The sequence below is a fragment of the Nannobrachium achirus genome (genome assembly GCF_963921795.1).
Source record: "Nannobrachium achirus genome assembly, chromosome: 18".
NCBI classification, from domain to species: Eukaryota; Metazoa; Chordata; class Actinopteri; order Myctophiformes; family Myctophidae; genus Nannobrachium; species Nannobrachium achirus.
Window position 1 is genome coordinate 13370760 of NC_137825.1, and position 21005 is coordinate 13391764.

Genomic DNA, 21005 nt, shown 5'->3' on the forward strand with positions numbered 1-21005 from the left:
GCAGATACAAACTGTCCATAGTATATTGTTTACATAGAAGTTACCCCCGATAGAGTGTAAAGTCAATAGAATCACCTTTCACTAGACTTCCACTGTCCTTCACTGCTTTTAGCTCCTGCTGGGTCCGTTGCAGGTCAACACGCTGCTCTGCAGTGGTGGGAAAAGTACTCACAATGTTTACTTACTAGGTAAAAGTATCAATACTGCAATGGAGAAATACTCTGTACAAGTAAAAGTCTAGAATTATTTGTGTAAAAGTACAAAAGTATTGGTATCAAAATGTACTTAAAGTACCAAAAGTCGTTTCACAAATTTTCAAATGTATAAAAACCTTTTGAAAGTTAAGTAGCAGATCTACAAGCTCACAATGCGTCGAAATTGTAACACATTGTGACCTTGTAGATTGGCTATTTTTGAATGGCCAAAATGTATATAGGGTTTAAGTGGTTATATATACCGTACGTTTTGTACTAATTGCGACCGTCAGGTCGCAGTTACTATGAAAACCTCCACCGGCTGACTGTCCTCGGTCACCGTCAGTCCCTCCGTCTGTCCGTCACGTCATGTCACGTCACCATGTCACACGTTTGCTCTGATACACACAAGTATATTCCTTTGCACACAAGTTCATCTTTCTGCCTTACCTTTATTCTGCTTCTGTAGAGACTGTACCTCATGCTCTGTTGCTGTGAATATACAACATTTAAAAAACATTCAAGTTTGAAGACAATTTTGTTATATTTCAGCACAATTATTTTGTTATTATATGCCTACTTCAGAGAATTGTGACAGGGGGAGGGGAGGGGGGGGGGGTACGGGTGGGCATGGGGGGCTGGTTTATTTTAGAGCAGGGGCTAATGCATTTTGGCAACATACAAAACACAGAATAATACTAATACGACAAACGAGATTCTCTGGCTTAGGGTATTGATAGCTGAACAGACCAGATCATTGGGAGCGTGTCGCTATTTCGACATATCATCTTTTCGACACCCAAACCTAAGCCAAACCCAAACCCTAACCTCCGCTCTCCGTTGTCGAAATGTTGAGTCGTCGAAATAGCGAGATTTCCCCAGATCATTTTGTGAGGCTTTCCAGCATATAGTGACATGCATGGTAGTGGAATAAAAGTACAATATTTGCCTTTGATATACAGTAGGGGCGTATAAGTAAAAATAGAAAATGGGCTACTCTAGTTAAAAGAATAGTAGCCTACTTTAACATTGTTACTTCACACCACCTGCTCTGTCATCAGAGCAGTCATGTTGGAACGAAAACATGCTTTAGGCATAAAATATTGAAACAAAAGCGTTTCGATAGTTACTATACATAGACTGAGAGGTCAATAGAGCTACAGTATATAGCTACCTTTAATCAGACTTTTGGCTGCTCTCAGCTCCTGCTGGGTGTGTCGTAGTTCAACTCTCTGCTCGGCCATCAGAGCGCTCATCTCTCTCAGCGCGGCATGGATGTCAGGCTGATAGGTCTGTCTTATGAAGGTGGCGGCTGCCTTGTCTCCCTGTGTGTGAAGTGGTGGGAAGTTACTCAGTGCATGTAACTCTACTAGGCTACTGTACAATTTTGAGGCACTTTTACTTTACTTGAGCATGTCCTTTTCAATATTTTATAATATTATACGCTACAATAATTTGAAAACAGAAAAATGTACTTACACTTTGTTGAATTATATTATATTAAATATACTACATTAACCAATTAAGCCCATATTAAAATAGGTAGACCTACTTCATCTATTTAAAAATAGCAGATCTACAAGTTCACAACAAGCCAACTCATCCAGGCTAACCTTTTTCAACTCTCCTTTTGCCTCGGTACATGACAGGCAGCCTAGTAGCAGCAACCCCACAAATGCAAGCATCATGGAGTCTCCGTGTCTGTTGGATGAAGTCATTCCAGATCTCTCTGGAAAAACTCTTGGTTTTGAGCTACTTGTCTCTGCAGACCTGTTTAAATAGATCCACGCCACGTGTTTATTAACCCGTTAAATGTACCCCTGCAAAGTGTGTTGTTGCTGTACCAGTGTGTATGTTGTATCTACCTACAGTATACCCAACCCAGCCAGCTAGCCAAACAGCATACCTAAACATGATAGTGAGACTATCAACTTCCACAAGTGTATTATTTTTCTCTTTTCCTCATGCCTTCATTATTAGTTTCCCCGAATGAACACTGGGTCTGAAGTATTTATTGGTGCCAGTTTCCGTCTCTTTCACACCAGTTATAACTAGAAAGCAGTGGTCTTCTGAGCACAGGTCTCCACCAGGTCAGATAAATGTGAAAAGGGTACTATATCTTCTTTGGCCTTTAACGGCACTGTGATGGTGCATGCATTTTGTTCCAAAAACTAGTTTGGCAAAAGTCGACCTGCTGGTGGCACTATAACAGGCCAATGTGAAAAGAGTGGCATTTGTTCCTTGACCTTTAGTGGGAATGTGCGTGCAGAATGTGCGTGCAGAATGTCTGACCAATACTTCAGATGGAATCTACAAACAGGTTGATGGGGGTCTCTGCTTCATCTCTCTTTCAACTAAGGGGTCCTCGGCCTGAAAACGCTGAAGACCCCTGTCCTATCGTACATCGAAGATACTGTGTGGATAGCTTCCAGGTACAGATTATGGATTTCTTTGATTGTTTTTGAAATGTATTGAATACTGTAGATACTATGTTATGTATTAATGTTGGTGTATTGATGTATTACCGTGCTGTCTAAGAGCGTCTGCTAAATGCTTAAATTGTACACAGTGAACAAATTTGTTCAACACAAAAATGCTACGTTCCAAGTTCAGGAGAGTTAGGTAAAATTGTGTAAAATGGCAGGTGGCAGGGGCTTTGATGTCTATGTGTGCATGCGCCTTAGAGTGTATTTGCAAAGTCCATCCAATGAGTTATGTGCATTTCCATGCATTGATTATTATACTCTAATGCACTAATACTCCAATATATATGATATGTTTTGCTCACAATATATGCACTGCTGCAAACGGGCTCAAATCCAATTCTACCTTGGGGGGACCCATGGTGCGCGATTAAAATCTTTATTGTTATAATAATTATTATTATTTGAATTAATTGATTAATCACCCTTAAAATAATCAGGTGTTTTTGGTGTTTCTGGTCAGAAAAGTCTGATCAAACCTATGAGGCTGCTTTTACATGATGAACTGGGGGAAGCCTGGCCTACTCTCTCTCTCTCTCTCTCTCTCTCTCTCTCTCTCTCTCTCTCTCTCTCTCTCTCTCTCTCTCTCTCTCTCTCTCTCTCTCTCTCTCTCTCTCTCTCAGATTGATTGATTGATTGATTGATTGAAGACGTTATTAGAAGTTTTCATGGGAAAAAGTACAGTTACATGACAGTACAGTTCACTGGTACACGGTCAACTAAAAGGATAGACACCGCAAGAAAGCCTCCAGGCTTGTTTCAATCGGGGTCCTTTTTTAAACTCACAAACATTGAATGACAGACAAAAACACTGAAACACAGTACTATGCAGAACATATAATCAAACGTGCTTTCTCTGTGAGAGCACATTTGGGACAGATTATTTTTTAAGTCTGCGGGGGAAAAAAGAACTTGATTTGACTGCGTGTGAACGCAAGCATTAACTTGGTAATGTTACTGGACCTGATTACTGTGACACGTGGTGTTTCTGGGCAGTCTTTTATGGTAAACCACACCACAAACTCCATCCCTCCCTGAATGGCTCCTTGCTCTGATGGCTGTGACACTGCATTCCTTTCAATCCTGGCATGCCCTTCACAAATCCCTCGTACCGTATCTGTGTGGAGTTACTGGAGTAACACGTTTTAGTGGCATATACACATACAGTAGCCTATAATTACCAGCAATCCATCAATGTGATGTTTTAAGATGTTATCAAAAGCATTGAATACCTGTACACCATCATGGGAAAACTGAACAGTTGAAGCAACCTTGCCAAACTAAAAACTAGTTCCGTTAGAAGAACTTGATCTCCTGCTGTTCTTAACCCTAGAACACTTTGTTACGCCATCACTAACGCCAGGTATATTTTACCCGATATAATATATTCCATCAAAAATAGGCCATTCTCATCAAAATAAATTAAAGTACAACAATACATGGACACTTGAGGTACTATTCTTTAATATTTCAAAATGAGATCTCACAAAAAAATATATATATATATATATATATATATATATATATATATATATATATATATTCATATATATATATATATATATATATATATATATATATATATTCTATTACAGTAAAGGAGTTGGGAACTTCTCCTTTAGTCCAGCCATTCCTGGGACATGTGAGAATGTTCAGTGGGAGAATGGGATTTTTTTTATTACTCTCTATCAACGCCGAGTGAAATTCACCCAGACACCATAGAAGAAAAAAACAGGAATGGGGCAGGGAAACACCTAACACGCTATGATGTTACTGAGTAGAAGATACCCAAAGACCCATGCACCTCACCTCAGACATATCAGCAACATTAGGGTGAAAACCACCAGGCGTTGGTGTTCTAGGGTTAACTGTCCTCTGAAAAGACAGCAATATGTGTAAGATAAATAACCACAGTGTAATAGGCCTTAACCTGTATGTTAAGCCCACTTTAACTTAGAGTGGGCTTGCCAGGCCAAAGGATGAGAGATTGTTGTGTTATATTGTTCTTTATTTGTAGAAAATAAAATAAGAATATTTGCCCTGGTTTTGGGGTGTTTTTGTTCAAACTTGCCATGATATACAAATAATTATTTAAATAGTCTGCGGTTCAAAGATCTCATTCTCATTTGTTGATTTTACTAATAGAATGTATTGTCTCACCAGACAAATATTGTACTTTTTACTCCACTACAATTATTTGACAGCTTAGTTACTTTGTAGATTGTGATTATTATTATTAGAACAAATACATGAATTACTTCAGCCCTATACTTTAACTTTGTTTGGATATTTAAAAATAGCTATGTAGCATGTTGAGTAGGCCTAAAAGAAAAGAATTATACAGTTTAGACATATGATAACTTGTGAAACAGTAAACATTGTGTATAATGAGTAGGCCTACTTTTATCTTTGGAACTTTAAGTATATTTTGATGTCAATGCTTTGGTACTTTTACTCAAGTAGGCCTACATTTTGAATTCTGGACATTTCCTTGAAAAGGAGTATTTCTACATTAAAGTATTGCTACTTTTACTTTAGTAGTAGTAACATAAGTAGTTTTTCCACCACTGCCTGCTGTAGAGAAAAGGGAAAATACAGCGCCCTCAATCTGTTCTTGAGAGATTTAGAAAGCTTGCTTTCTTTCTATACTGTTGTGTTCAGACTTCAGACTCAGAGCTCATAATATCTGCTCCACATACAGTATCTGTGTTGTTTCTCCTGTGTTTGATAGTGCCTCCTAGTGGTCTGCAGTCATTCCTGCATGGGTACTGATTACTAATCATTTACCAGCCTTTAGGAAGAGGAAGTTCCCAAGCTGTTTGGCAATATTGACATCCATGTCATGAATATAGATTTGTCATTTTTCATCGGGCGCAACCAGCCCACATACTAAAAGCTGCAACGCTCATCCCACACACGTTCCCTATAAATGGGGACCCATTTGAAATGGAAACAAACAGGATTTTTCAACGGTAAAATAGTTATTGTACTCCGTATCCGCTCTAGAACGGATATGCAAACAACAAAGTGAATCGTTACCAGAGTTTTAGTTGTTTGCTTTCGCTTTCCATTTATCTGGAACACCACGAACAGACTGGGTGAGTCTTCTGCGTTTAATTCATTTCATAAGGCCCATTCCCACTGGGCCAGATAACAGATTGAAAGACTTTAGGACGGGAGTGGGACAGACGTCAGAAGTTGTTAAGGATCCTAACTATAATGTCATGAATGTTAAGTAGGCTATGCGATAGCCCTAGAATGTCTCTGATTTTCGGTCGATAAACACTTCGTGTAATCCCTTGGTCGGTTGAGGGATAACACGAAGTGTCAATCGACCCATCCATAGCCAGCAACATATCCATCCAAACTCCCATAACCCTCCTCACTGACAGTCTCGATGTAGCCAAAAATCTCAACATCTATTTCACCTCCATGGCCAAAAATCTGGTCAATAAACTGCCCGCTCCATCTGGGCTGTTTGGTGTTAGGCACATCTTGAAATTCTACAGGAACCTTGGGGTATGCAAAGACAATTTTAAACTTACCACGGTGACAACTGATGAAGTGTTTAAAAAACTTCGCACCCTACCTCAATTCAAGGCCGCTGGCCATGATAAAATCGCCCCCAAATTTCTCATAGACTCAGCTGCCACCATTGCCCCAATCATTACCCATATTATTAATCTATCTATCAAGCAGGGTTATGTCCCCCAGGACTTCAAATTAGCTAAGGTAACCCCCCTGCACAAAAAAGGCAGTAAACTTGACCCTGGCAACTACAGGCCAATCTCAATCCTTAGTTCCATCTCTAAGGTAATGGAAAAAATTGTCTATGAACAGGTGGCTAAATATCTTGAAGAGAATAAACTGATCTACGAGTTCCAGTCTGGCTTCAGAGAGTCCCATTCCACAGATACATGCCTCATCTATTTGAATGATTACATCAAACGTGAAATTCACGATGGCAAATATTGCGGCATGGTCATGCTGGACCTCCAGAAGGCATTTGACACCGTCGATCATTCTATTCTGATTGAAAAACTCAAAGCTATTGGTCTTGATAGCACAGCAGTGAGATGGATGCACTCTTACTTGGTGGGGAGGGAACAGATGGTGGAAGTCAACGGAACCCTGTCCCCCCCCCTCCCAGTAAACTGTGGAGTACCTCAAGGGAGTATACTAGGACCACTGTTGTTCTTAATATACGTAAACGACATGTCATCTGCTTGTGACTGCAATCTGTTTCTGTTCGCGGATGACTCGGCTCTCCTAGTCTCCGGCAGAGACTTATTGCAGGTTGAAAAGGCCCTTAACTGTGAACTTAACAAGATCTACACCTGGCTCAATGACAACAGACTCTCAATTCACCTAGGCAAAACTGAATGTATCCTCTTTGGATCTAGTCAGAAACTTAGCCTAGTTGAGAACTTCACAATTAAAGTAGGTGACACTGTGATAGAAAGAAAAAACTACATCTGCTACCTGGGTTGCATCCTGGAGGCTAACCTATCCAGTGAAAAAATGACCACCAAGGTAATCAATAAAGTCAACCAACGAATTCGCTTCTTGCAAAGGGTTGCCCCGCTGATCAATACTAAATCCCGAAAGACACTAGGAGGAGCTCTTATTGGGCCCCTCATTGATTACGGAGTCCTTGTCTGGTATCGCGACGCCCCAGCCGCCTTAAAGTTAAAGCTTCAAACAGCCCAAAACAAACTAATTAGGGTTGTGCTTGGTCTCCCTCCTCTGACCCACCTTACCGATCATCACCACGAAAGCGTGGGATGGCTCAAAGTAGCTGACAGAGTACAGCATCTTGCAATGGGCCTGGTGTACAAGATACACTACACCTCCAAGATTCCCATGTACCTGACAAACTACTTCTTAAAGGTCAAGGATGTTCACGACCACAACACCAGAGGCAGCTCCACTAATCATCATCAACGTAGATTTAACACTAAACAAGGCTCTAACTCGTTCTCCTGCTACACCATCAACATGTGGAACGCCCTTCCTCAAGCCCTAAAGGAGAGCAAATCCCTAGCCTCCTTCAAAATTGGTATGAAAAGTCACCTTCAGACAGCTGCTACCCGTGACTTGTAAATAGACTAAGCCCCCATGCCCCCCCCTTTTTTTATTATTCTTTTTCTGCCTTTGTATTTTGATGTTATGCTTTTGAAACTGATATTATCCTAGATAAAGTACTATGTTCTATCCGTCTGTCTTTCAATGTTATATGAGATACTTAAAGTGTGGTTCCTGTGGAAATAAGCCTCGGCTTTCTAGGATCTCCTTTTAGTTGACCTTGTACCAGTGATTTGTACTGTCATGAAACTGTACTTTTTTCTATTGCAAACTTCTAATAAATTCTTCAATCAATCAATCAAAAAACGAAAATCAGAGACATTCTAGGGCCAGCTATGCGATAACGTCTTGCTGAGCGGTCATTATGGGTTATGGAGTATGGACACGACACTGAAGTGTCCATATCACTTTTATAATAACACTTATTGCATCGGTTACACAATACAATTATTAATTTGACTCAAAACTAAAAGCAAAACAAAGTATTTCCTTGTTTACAGACTGCTGAAAGTGTGTCCCCCACCTGGGAACTCGGATTAGTTTCATGTTGTCTCACATGCTTGAAGCTACAACTCTCATGGATGACAACTGTACACACTTCAATGAGCTAAAATGAACACATGCATGCATGGGGTTTTGACCTATGGTTTTGATAAGATATCCTACTTATTAATAACAATATCAATGATCAGAATAATAAATCAATTTTAATTATTCTCAATTCCAGCTTGTGATATAAAATGATCAATTATTGAGTGGGCCTAGAGTGAGACTAGATGACAGCCGCTCATTAACACACCACTGGTATTAATACATTGTTGTCTTTATTTTTGATTGATTAAAGAGTTTATTAGCAGTTTGCAATAGAAAAAAAGTACAGTTTCGTGACAGCACAAATCACTGGTACAAGGTCAACTAAAAAGGAGATCGTAGTAAGCTTTACGGCTTATTTACACAGGAACCACCAAGTATCTCGTATAACATTGAAAGACAGATGGATAGAACATAGTACTTTACATAGGATGACATCAATTACAAAAGCAGAAAATACTGGGGGGGGGGGGGGGGGGGGGGGTTGTTATACATTATTGCACGATAATACATTTGTACACACACAAAAGAACAGTCTGTACATAGCTAGGCCGGACATTCCACTAGAAGTGCAGTGTGACAGGTTGACCTGGGCCTCAATTAATGAACATGGTGAAGGAAGTCAGGGCAGCACCGAGCACACACACACGCGCACACACTGAGCCCCTACTCCCTGGAGCACAGGACACACACACACACACACACACACACACACACACACACACACACACACACACACACACACACACACACACACACACACACACACACATGTTTAGGTTACGACAGACTAACGCACCTCATGCGCAAACTTAGAAGTTCGACTGGGTATAAAAGCTAGCCCAAATCTCCACACTTTTTATACCAATTTTTGAAGGAGGCTAGGGATTTGCACTCCTTTAAGGCTTGCGGAAGGGCATTCCACATGTTGGTGGTATAGCTGGAGAACGAATTAGAGCCTTTTATAGTGTTAAATCTAGGTTGAACATGATTAGTGGAGCTGCCTCTGGTGTTAATGTGATCGTGGACATCCTTGCCCTTAAGGAAGTAGTTTGTCAGGTACATGGGTATCTTGGAGGTGTAGTGTATCTTGTACACCAGGCCCATTGCAAGATGCTGTACTCTGTCAGCTACTTTGAGCCACCCCACTCTTTCGTGGTGATGAATGGAAAGGTGGGCCCGAGGAGGAAGACCAAGCACAACCCTTATTAGTTTGTTCTGGGCTGTTTGGGGCTTTAACTGTAAGGCAACTGGGGCGTTCATGGGTTGCATTTGTAGTCCTACACCAGCCATTTTGAGGACCAACACAGGTGTTTTGATTAACGTAGAACATTGGTTCTATGCTAATCAGACAAATTGAACACCTGTGTTGGTCCTCAATATGGCCGGTTTAGGACTACAAATGCAACCTATGAATAGCAAATGAGGATTCCATAATCAATAAATTTCATTCATGAGAGAGAAGAATGAACTGAGAAAAACGTCAAATCCTTTCCCTTAATTACAGGCAAACAGATATAACTATCTGATATTTGCTTAAATACCATGTGTCACTTAACTACTGTGGGATATATTTATCAGAATGAAGTATTTTAGTCAATACAAAACATAGCCTATTGTATATACTATATTGTATGATTATTATTATTTAAATATGCATCTTTATGTTTTTGAAATCTTATTCTTTTTATTCTCAGTGTGTAGAAATGGCGTCTGCTAGCAATCTCCTGTCCGAAGAGCAGTTCCTGTGTTCCATCTGTCTGGATGTGTTCACTGATCCAGTCACCACTCCATGTGGACACAACTACTGCAACACCTGCATCACACATTACTGGGACAGTAGTGATGCGTGTAAGTGTCCACTATGCAACAAAACCTTCAATAGGAGACCAGAATCCTCTGTTAACAAAGTCCTCTCTGAGATGGCTAATCAGTTCAAGAATTCAAAGAATCTGAAACCTGCGAAACCAGACGAAGTCTCCTGTGACGCCTGTACTGAACCAAAGCTCAAGGCCGTGAAGTCCTGCCTACAGTGCCTTGCCTCCTACTGCAATACTCACCTGGAGCCTCACCAGAGAGGAGCAGTGTTTAAACGACACAAACTAATCGACCCCGTGAAGAACCTGGAAGACATTCTGTGTAAGAAACATGACAGACCTCTGGAGCTGTTCTGTAAGACTGACCACACGTGCGTTTGTCATTTCTGCACAGAGTTAGACCACAGGTCCCACCACGTTGTATCTCTGAAAGAGGCGTATGAAGGGAAGAAGGCTGAGCTGGGGAAGACGGAAGCTGAAGTCCAGCAGATGATCCAGAAGAGACAAGGGAAGATTCAGGAGGTTAAACACTCAGTGCAGCTCAGCAAGAAAGATGCAGACAGAGAGATGGCAGACGGTTTGCGGGTCTGCACTGCTCTGATCAGATGTATTGAGAGAAGCCGGTCTGAGCTCATTAATGTGATTATAGAGAAGCAGAAAACAACAGCGAAACAGGCTGAAGTCTTCATCAAAGAGCTGCAACATGAAATCACTCAGTTAGAGAAGAGAAGCTCTGAGCTAAAACGGCTCTCACACACGGAAGACCACCTCCAACTTCTCCAGAACTTTACATCCATCACCACCCCTCCACCCACCATGAAGGACTGGACAAAGGTCGGTGTCCATCCATCTTCATACGTGGGGACTGTGAGTACAGCTGTGCATCAGCTGAAGAAGACGCTCAATAAAGAGATGGAGAAGCAGTGTGCTGGAACAGCCATGCAGGTGGCCGGAGCTACAGCAGGAAAATTCATGGCGCCCATACATCCTTGGTGTAAAGAATATGTCTTTGGGAAGATGGAAGGAGATCAGCCAGATGGAACCATGACATGGAAGATTTCTAGCCCTTTAGATCCCCTGCCTGGATTCCCACACTGTGGCACAATAACCATCGACTATGACATTCCAGGTGGAACACAGACGGTAAAAACCTGTAGTCAAAAAATATGTTGTCTTGTTTGTTAATTGTGAATTTGTGAGTATATTAATAATACATTTTAAACACTCATCCTGCACAGACGAAACATCCCAACCCTGGAAAGTACTATGACGGCACTCGAGGAAGAGCTTATCTACCGTACAACACGGAGGGCAGCTTGGTGCTCAGGCTTTTGAAGAAAGCATTTGACCAGAAGCTGATCTTCACTGTGCGGGATGACCAGGTGATCTGGAGCAGCATTCACCACAAGACCAACACATCTGGAGGACCACAAGGGTATAAAGTACCTCTGTTAAACATTGTTGTTTTTTGCTAGGTGTTCCTTTAGGTCAGGGGTCTTCAACAGGGGGTCTGGGACCTCAGCGTTAATACAGAGGGGCCACCAAATCATTGTGTGATAGGATCATGTTTTTTACATTAACCATGTGAACCCTAGCATCCATATTCTGAGTGGAACATTAGCCAAAAATGGCAGATATACATAAGCTTGTAGATTGGCTATTTTTGGCAAAGAGGTTTGTAGAGGGAAAAAGAGCAGACTAAGGATTATTTGACAGTGGTTATACTGTATGTCTGAAAATAGACATTAATCCAACATGATGACAGTGCTGTTTAACAAGTCTAAGCTGTCTAACATTTTTAATCTGAAACACAATTTTATACAATATGTAGTAGGGGTCTCTGCTTCATCTCTCTCTCAACCAAGGGGTCCTTGGCCTGAAAACATTGAAGACCCCTGCTGTAGGTCTACTGTGATTCCATGTTACATGAAATGGATACTCATCCATGTTGTGTTTTGTTCCCACAGGCGTGGTTATCCGGACGACAACTACTTGAGCAGAGTGAGGGCTGAGCTGAAGGCTAAAGGCATCGAATGATTACTACTGTACTTTCATCCTGAATTCAGAATCGGGCTTTAGATTACTTTGTGTTGAAAAAACATTCTGAGGTATGAAGATTTGTGATCAAAATGTTAAATTGTCCAGTGGTTAGGTTGTTAAGGGAATAATTAAATCGTTTATGCATACTGCTTTGTCTCTTTCTTATCAATATGTAGACGGTAGACAACAGCTCCTTGTCATGTAGACACCAGTGTCTTTTGTTGAGTTTCTGAAATCTTAACTCCCCCGAGTCCCTACCTTTTAACCAATCCAGTGACTTTGATTGGTGCAGGGCTGAGCATGGATCAGACTGTAAATACCATCATTTATCACTGCAGAGGTTATCATCCCTAACCCTTAAATTCAACAAATTCTTTCAATGGACTAAAATGTTGGTTTATTTGATGGCCTTCCAGCCCGGGCATTTGGCCTTTGTGCCCTCAAAAACACCAAAGGCCAAGTGGCCTTGCCCCTAAAATTATGACATTTCAGGCCTGGAGAGTAATAAATTACTTAGTTGCATCACTTGCATGCTGAGATGTGTTATGAGCTTGTAGATCCGCTGTTTTCAGAGAGTGCAACTTATCATAAAAATGACATGAGATGAATTAGTTCTACTGGATCTCTTCTCCACTAGTATCTCCCTAGCATTGTAGTATAGTTTTTATTTGTTGACAAAGTTGTCAATAGATTTAGTCTTAGTTTTAGTTATCATAGCTTAGTTTTTATTTAAAAAAATGATCAGGTACGTTTAACTTTTCAGTACATCAGACTTAGAATCATTTTAAAACTAAAGTTGCAAGTTGTAGATTTAGATTATATTACAAAACATACACAGTAGTGCCCCGTTTTGCCTACATTAACCAATTAAGGACTGTTTCATAGCTACTACTTTGTTCGTTTGAAAATAAGCGATCTAAAAGCTCACAACGTCACAAGCTCTGTGAGCTTGAAACATTTTACCTAGCTTAGCTATTCTCTTAAGATTTTGACCAATTTTGAAAACTTCTTACGGTTTAATGTTGGCACTTTTAAGTATATTTTGATGCCAATACTTTTGTATACTTTTACTTGAGTAACATTTTGATTACAGGACTTTCACTTTTAGGCCTGTCAGAGTATTTCTAGTGTAGTGGAATGTTCTGCTGTGGAATGTCATTCATGCTAGCCTGGTCTACAGTGTCTCCTCTGGCCTCTGTACATGACAGGCAGCCTAGTAGCAACAACCCTAGAAAGTGTTCTCTAAATGTATTCCCCCTTTCAAAATGTGCTTTCATTGAACTCACCAGGAAAAAGACACAATTCAAAGCAGTCAAAAGCCACAACAACAACATTGGGTGACTATTAGTTCCACTGAATTGTTTGTAAAGTCCAACATACTGCCACGTGCTAGTTATCTACACACATTTATTTTTTCCTTCTTTAGTTCTTCCATAAAACAAGGCCTATAGGACAAAGATCACAGCATGTTTACAAGATATCTGAGAGATATTTGACACATCTAACATGCAAGTGGAAAGTCTTATTTTAGGGTGGCACTAGCAGCGATTCCAAATAATGGACCCCGGCCCATGCACTGAGGGGCAGTGAAGTGGGATTATTGCAGGAGGGCCCTCAAATAATTGGAAAATCACTGTTTTTCGTTGAAACCTTGAAAAAGATTTTTTTCATTGTGATACCGATAAATATGATGGTCATTATGGCCATGAACTTATATTATAGTTAGTTTCATTGATCCAAGTTGGAACTCCAAGTTGCTCTGAAAATGCATGCGGTCCACTCATTTGACCAGCCGAATGGCTGTTGTATGCACTACTTACTACAATGTTTGCTAAAACAAAGAAGAACAAATGCTTTAGGATGGTGCCCCCCTGTGGTTGGTGCCCTGTGCAGCACCTCAAGCCCTTCTGTTAATCCATCCCTGATCCTGGATGGCTTGATTCTATGGCTTAAAATAATATTTATGAATATTGCTATGCCTTATAAAATAGTTAACATAACTGATATTTGGCCCACATTCTATAGAATTGGTTATACAGATGGGTTTTATTTGGGGAACTAGTTGTGCACCTTTTGATAACTGATGTCCATCCATGTCATGTTAGGAGATGGCCATTAGCGTTCAGTAATGGAGAATGGAAAGAAAAACTGATGATTTCTTACATTTTACTCATGTATAAAAGCACAATTCTGCATTTTAATGATGATGTATGTAGTGTTCAACACTGGTGCGCAATAAGCATACATCAGGCGTAATTTCAGCCCCAAGCCTTAAACCTCACATCTAAATTCTTAGTCCTAATCCTGACACTAATCCTGAATGCCTCACTCCCCAAATGATTTTGAACCATAAAACAATCATTAGTGAAAACTAGGAAAATGATTGTCACAAATTGTGGGGATCATTTTCCTTTTACAATTTGAGACATTCAATCACAATGTCACAACATCTATGTCTCAAATTGTACTTGTGGGCCAATTTGGCCCTGACATGTTTTATGGACTAAGAGTATTTTCAGAGCTCTTTAATTATTAGCCTACTACTGAGCACACCATCATTTTCCAGCACTTTGTGTTAATACACTCACCTGTTAAGCATAGCCTACGTTTTCACCTGAAGTAGCTAGGCCAGTGGAGGGTGATATTAATTTTCACCAAAGATGACAGTAGTACGTTGGATATGTATTTATGATTGATATAATACTTTATTAGCAGTTCACATAGGACAAGTACAGGACAGTACAGTTCAGATACAAGTTCTACTTATGGGATTTAAACCCGAGAAAGCACTATGGCTTGTTTACATTGGGGTCCTTTTGTACTCAATTCATAGAGACATTATGATATGACAGACAAATATACACAGTAGGCCTACTATGCAAAAAACATATAACAGTCAGGAATCAGAAATAAAAAGAAATATTTACAGTACAGGTGGGGGGGAGGGGGGGGGTGTGGGTAGGCTTAACCTTTGTCTTTTTACCAGTTACCGTGTTTTTTAACCACTTAACCCTGAGTTATACTTCATCATACGACAGAATTTTCACCTGTAATGACATTCCCAAAATAAGCATAGTGAGAAAAGTGCACCCAGGAGAGCAAAAGCTAAAATGCTACTGTGAAATCAATTATCCCTCAATCACATCGTAAACAGCAAATGGCCACTGAAAGAATTATGGTGATTATAACTGTCATGTATCCATGCATTAGGCCAGAGTTCCACCCAGACTTGTTCCCCTGCTTCCAGAAGAAGTGAGGCTCCATTAGATGCGTTACCTCTGTGGGAAGGTTGCTGTGCATAAGCAATGACAACATGCTTGCCGTTTTTAACCAAGGCAGCTGCTGCGATACGACCTCCTGGACCTTCGACGGCAATACTGAACTGGTAGACACCTTTCAATGGTGCAGTAAAGAAACCTGAGTTTGGAAAACACATGGATTTGGTTTAGACAACTTTAGAGCTTTACTTTGGCTTTCCAAATCTTCCATAGGACCAAAACTGAGTGAACAAAAATATGGAAATATGACATTTCTGTTAGTTTCATTTTTGTACAGATGGATGTAACGATTACGCAAAAGTAATTATGATTATTATTGTGACCGTAGGTCGCAGTTTACTATGAACCCACTAACCAGCAGATCCTGTCCGTGCGACAGTGAGTAACGCCTCAATGCCTATAGCTGACCTGTTGTTACATTGTTGACTCAATGACCAAGACAGACTTTTCTGGCAATCACATATGGAGATCCCTGATGTCATCAAATGTAAGCCCATATTTGGCAATAACCATATATGGACGCTCCGCCAAATATGGGCGCTCCATATGGCCAAGACAGAATCATTTGCAAATCAAGACTGCTGACTATCATCACCTGGATATCCATATACAGTATGAAGATCACAACACTGACCTCATCAAACCCTGTATATCCATATGAGATGACTGGATCATCACTTAGATCTCCATATATGGAGCTGACCTCTACATCTGATTCATAGATGATGCCCTGTTAGGCCAACTACACTTATATAATCCCTTTTTTATGCCCCTCAATATTAAGCCCATATCTGGGAAAGCCCATACAATATAATCCCTTTTTTATGCCCCTCAATATTAAGCCCATATCTGGGAAAGCCCATACAATAGAATACCTTTTATGCCCATCAATATTAAGCCCATATCTTGGAAAGCCCATACAATAGAATCACTTTTACACCATCAATTCTAAGCCCATATCTGGGAATACACATTTATGGACATATTGTGTCAGTCTAAACAGTGAGACGACTGGACATCACCTACGGTAGATCTCCATTGTTGTAGCTTGTCAATACCTCTAAATCTGACCTCACGGACTCCATATATGGATAGGCCTATAGCAGGCCTGTTCTGACATCACAGTGATGATTCGACCAGATCAGCAGGGTATACATCCCAAAGCAGCCATGTGTACGGGGCCACAGGCCCATGTGCACGCACCGATGCCTTTAGGGCGTCTTACTGGTATAATTAAGCGATAAAATGATTGTGACAGTTCTATGTAAACATAACAGTTTTCATGATGTGTTACTGAATCACTATACCTGTATTTCTATTATATGCATTGCCAACATTGGTGATGACATCTCTGTAGATCAGCTTAGTGGGAACATTGTAAGGTCCTGTTACTCCATTTCCAGGAAGTGAGGCTGAGAAAGCCACTCGTTTGACTGCAAAACACATGTGACACATTTCACTGACATAAACTATTTCGTCTACAAAACTAAAAACTAGACTAAAATGTCAGGGCTCACAACACTTGTAGATCAGCTATTTTCAGCATACAACCAAGTGTAAAATCTACCAGTACGACACCATCAAGGCACAAAATCAACTGTAGATTTAGTCCACTAAACTCTTATGACATTTAGTCAACTAAAACTAGACTAAAACTCGTTTTAAAATATGACTACAACTAAATAAAAATGTGTTGTCAAAATGAACACTGTAATAGGACAACTATTGTTGCAATCCAGTATTAGTCTATTAATACACTTGTCTTTCTGCCTTACCTTCATTCAGCTTCTGTAGAGACTGTACCTCATGCTGTGTTGCTTTTGATCTGCTTTCAATGGTTTTAAGAGCAACTGGGAATATACAACATGAATATGTTTAATGAATATATAACATGCAAAAAAAAAAAAATCAAGTTTATTGTAAATATATATGTTACGGGGACTTCGGGTAACTCAGTGAAAGCGTGGTAAGAGCGCTTGTTTTGTCGCGCTGACGTCACTCGTTTGCGACGCTCTTTCTTTATTTACTAGCCTAGCTCGGCGTTTATCGTGCGCTTGCCCAGGCCTTACGGCCTGGGCATAAATATAACGATTGCATTCACCACGGCTTCGTAACTCGCGCGGCGCTCCGCCGGCCGCGCGGCCCTGGCCCGCTCTTCGCGGCCACTCGCGCCTGCGGCGCTCGGGGGCGAAGAGCAGGACCAAGGACCGCTGGCCTTCGCGCCGCTTGCAGTGTCGCACGGCGCCGTGCAGCACGGCGAGCGCTCCGTTTCTCGATCTCCCTGTTTCTCTATATCCCCGTGACATATATATATATATATTCTTAGGGAACGGTCACACCGCACTTTTATTCTACCTATGAGGGTGCATTCTGCCAATGTATTTCAATGGAACGGAGCATTTTGGAGAAATCCACAGATGGCAGCAAACCACTCTATTCCATTGAAATGCATTAGCAGAATGCCAGAATCTCAGGTTCCGATGTGACCGTATCCTAACAGAATGTAAAAGTCAATAGCCAAACCTTTCATTAGACTTCCACTGTCCTTCAGTGCTTTTAGCTCTTGCTGGGTTAGACTTCCACTGTCTTTCACTGCTCTTAGCTCCTGCTGGGTCCGCTGCAGGTCAGCACGCTGCTCTGCAGTGGTGAAAAAAGTACTCACAATGTAAAAGTATCAATATTACAATGTAGAAATAATGAAAGTCTAAAAGGATTTTGGGGTAAAAGTACAAAAGAATTGTTATCAAAATGTACTTAAAGTACCAAAAGTAGAAAGTACTATTCAGAATTTCCCGTTTCACAAATTCTCAAATGTATGAAATATTATGAAAATAGCAGATCTACAAGCTCATCTACAAGTAACACATTGTGAGCTTGTAGATCGGCTATTTTCGAATGGCCGAAATGTATATAGGGTTTAAAGGGATATTTCACTTATTCGGAGGGTGTCAGGAGTCACCAGAAAAAAGGAAAGTTGTTTTCATTGAATCTATCATGGTTAAAATGGAGTTTATAATGGGTTTGTATAGGAAGGTCCTGGAAGGGGAAAAATGGGGGGAAATGAACATCAAATATCTAAATACTGAATGAAGAAATTCAAAAACTGTCCTGGGTGTTTCCAAAAGCCTGATTAGACGATAAAATGACCAAAAGTTATTTTGAAAGTGGAATATCCCTTACCGTATCTTTTGTACTAATAATCAAATTCTACTTCTAAGTAGTAACTAGTAACTAAAATTATCAAAAGATGGTGGGGGGCACGGTGGTGCAGTGGTTAGCACTTCGCCTCACAGTTAGAAGGTCTTTGGTTCGATTCCCGCCAGGGGAAGCTGTGGGCGCTGGGGGCGTGCTCCTCCACCCGCGTCATCAGCACCCACACCCTAGGTGGGGTTGGCGATAGGGCCTCTCTTTGGTGAGTTTGCATGTTCTCCTTGGGCATAGGCCCTCACACAAAAACATGCAGTAGTCCTGGTTTCTATACTACCTCCCCCTAGCCAGCCGGGTGCTCCCCAATGTCCCCTGGCGCGGCAGGGGGAGAGCGGAAACCAGGACTACAGGTTAGGTAGAGAAAAATGGGTTACAAAAACCGTGGGCTAAAAAAATATAAAAGAAAGAAAAAGATGGTAGTGGAATAAAAGTACAATATTTGCCTTTCATATGTAGAAGTAAAAGTTCTGAAAATAGGAAATAGCCTAGGCTCCAGTAAAGTACAAAAATACTTCACAATTACAGTAGCTTACTTGAGTAAATGCACATAGTTACTTTACACCACTGCAGCTGCTCTTAAATCAGAGCAGTCGTGTTGAGACGAAAACACGTTTAAAGCCTAAAATATTTCAACAAAAGGGTTTATTTAAATAGTTATACTGTATCTATACATGTATATGTCACGGGGATATAGAGAAACAGGGAGATCGAGAAACGGAGCGCTCGCCGTGCTGCACGGCGCCGTGCGACACTGCAAGCGGCGCGAAGGCCAGCGGTCCTTGGTCCTGCTCTTCGCCCCCGAGCGCCGCCGGCCGCGCGAGTTACGAAGCCGTGGTGAATGCAATCGTTATATTTATGCCCAGGCCGTAAGGCCTGGGCAAGCGCACGATAAACGCCGAGCTAGGCTAGTAAATAAAGAAAGAGCGTCGCAAACGAGTGACGTCAGCGCGACAAAACAAGCGCTCTTACCACGCTTTCACTGAGTTACCCGAAGTCCCTGTAACATATATATAGATAAGGTATGTATAACTTATACATACCTTTAATCAGACTTTTGGCTGCTCTCAGCTCCTGCTGGGTGTGTCGTAGTTCAACTCTCTGCTCGGCCATCAGAGCGCTCATCTCTCTCAGCGCGGCATGGATGTCAGCCTGACAGCCTTGTTGGGTGAAGGTAGAGGCTGCTGCCTTGTCTCCCTGTGTGCAGTGGGGGAAAGTTACTCAGTACATTTAACTCTAGTAGGCTACTGAACAATTTTGAGGCACTTTTTTACTTTACTTGAGCCTGTCCTTTTTTCAATACTTTATACATCTAGGCCTACATGTTGTACTTTTTAGTACATTACAATAATTTCAAAAAAGTACTTACACTTTGTAGATCTCTCTCTCTCTCTCTCTCTCTCTCTCTCTCTCTCTCTCTCTCTCTCTCTCTCTCTCTCTCTCTCTCTCTCTCTCTCTCTCTCTCTCTCTCTCTCTCTCTCTCTCTCTCTCTCTCTCTCTCTCTCTCTCTCTCTCTCTCTCTCTCTCTCTCTCTCTCTCTCTCTCTCTCTCTTCAGTGTATATATATATATATATATATTGCCCAAAGTCCCTATAACTATGGGTGCTACTGGTTGCTGACGCTCAAGATCAAGTTCAGACGTGTGATGTGTCCCAAGAACTGATGTCCAAGCCTTCCAATAAGGTTCAACATAAATGTCATTTATTCTTTGTTGCTATAAGTCCTATACTTCAGCTAATACAAGAAATAAACAAACTTGTATCACCAGCCTCAGTCACACACACAGTCAAAGAACTGTGTGCCTCTAACATCAACAACACCTGTGCCTCATTACAGAGCATGTTAAATAGACAATTGGTAATAGGCAATTAGGGCGTGACCATGTTCCAACTTCAGTGACATCATTAATAGGCAAATGGCTGAAATGGCTCTTACACCCGCCCCCAATTGCAACTGGCGGGAGACATGCAATTCAAAAACAAAAAATACAAAGAGCCATAATAAACAAAGCCAAACAAAACGCAAAATACAAATGCAAACAATAACTTAGGCAGTATTCATAATGCATAAAGCAAACTCAAAGTTTTAAATTTGTACTTTCACAAAAAGACCAAAAAGGATCCAACTAGTAGTTGGGCATCATTTTAGCCACCAGACAACTGATCAAGTCTCTCCCTGTGCTGCTGTGCTGGTCGCAGCGTTGGCCATGATACAGTTTGTCTGTGGCTCTTTGCACCAATAGACTTTGATCCTTTTCTTTCTTGAACTCTCCCATCTTTCTTTCTTCCTCTTTCTTTGGCTCCGCCATCTTT

At 41.0% G+C, this 21005-nt stretch overlaps 2 protein-coding genes across 4 annotated transcripts in view; both read left to right on the forward strand.

Annotated features, from left to right (window-relative positions):
• eef2k (eukaryotic elongation factor 2 kinase) overlaps nt 1-21005 on the forward strand; it is a 369092-nt gene that overhangs the window by 48161 nt on the left and 299926 nt on the right. The window lies entirely within an intron of this gene.
• On the forward strand, nt 5586-12300 carry LOC308303580 (E3 ubiquitin-protein ligase Midline-1-like). The gene is made up of 4 exons (XM_080747988.1): nt 5586-5775; nt 10051-11313; nt 11409-11605; nt 12138-12300. The coding sequence occupies exons 2-4, from the start codon at nt 10060-10062 to the stop codon at nt 12205-12207; spliced, it is 1521 nt and encodes a 506-aa protein (XP_080604114.1). The 5' UTR covers nt 5586-5775; nt 10051-10059; the 3' UTR covers nt 12208-12300.

What these genes read in the sequence shown, in the direction of transcription:
- LOC308303580 (XM_080747988.1), top strand. Translation starts at nt 10,060, where the DNA reads ATGGCGTCTGCTAGCAATCTCCTGTCCGAAGAGCAGTTCCTGTGTTCC. An exon ending in TTCCAGGTGGAACACAGACG is followed by an intron (nt 11,314 to 11,408) that starts GTAAAAACCTGT and finishes CATCCTGCACAG; the next exon opens with ACGAAACATCCCAACCCTGG. An exon ending in ACATCTGGAGGACCACAAGG is followed by an intron (nt 11,606 to 12,137) that starts GTATAAAGTACC and finishes TTGTTCCCACAG; the next exon opens with GCGTGGTTATCCGGACGACA.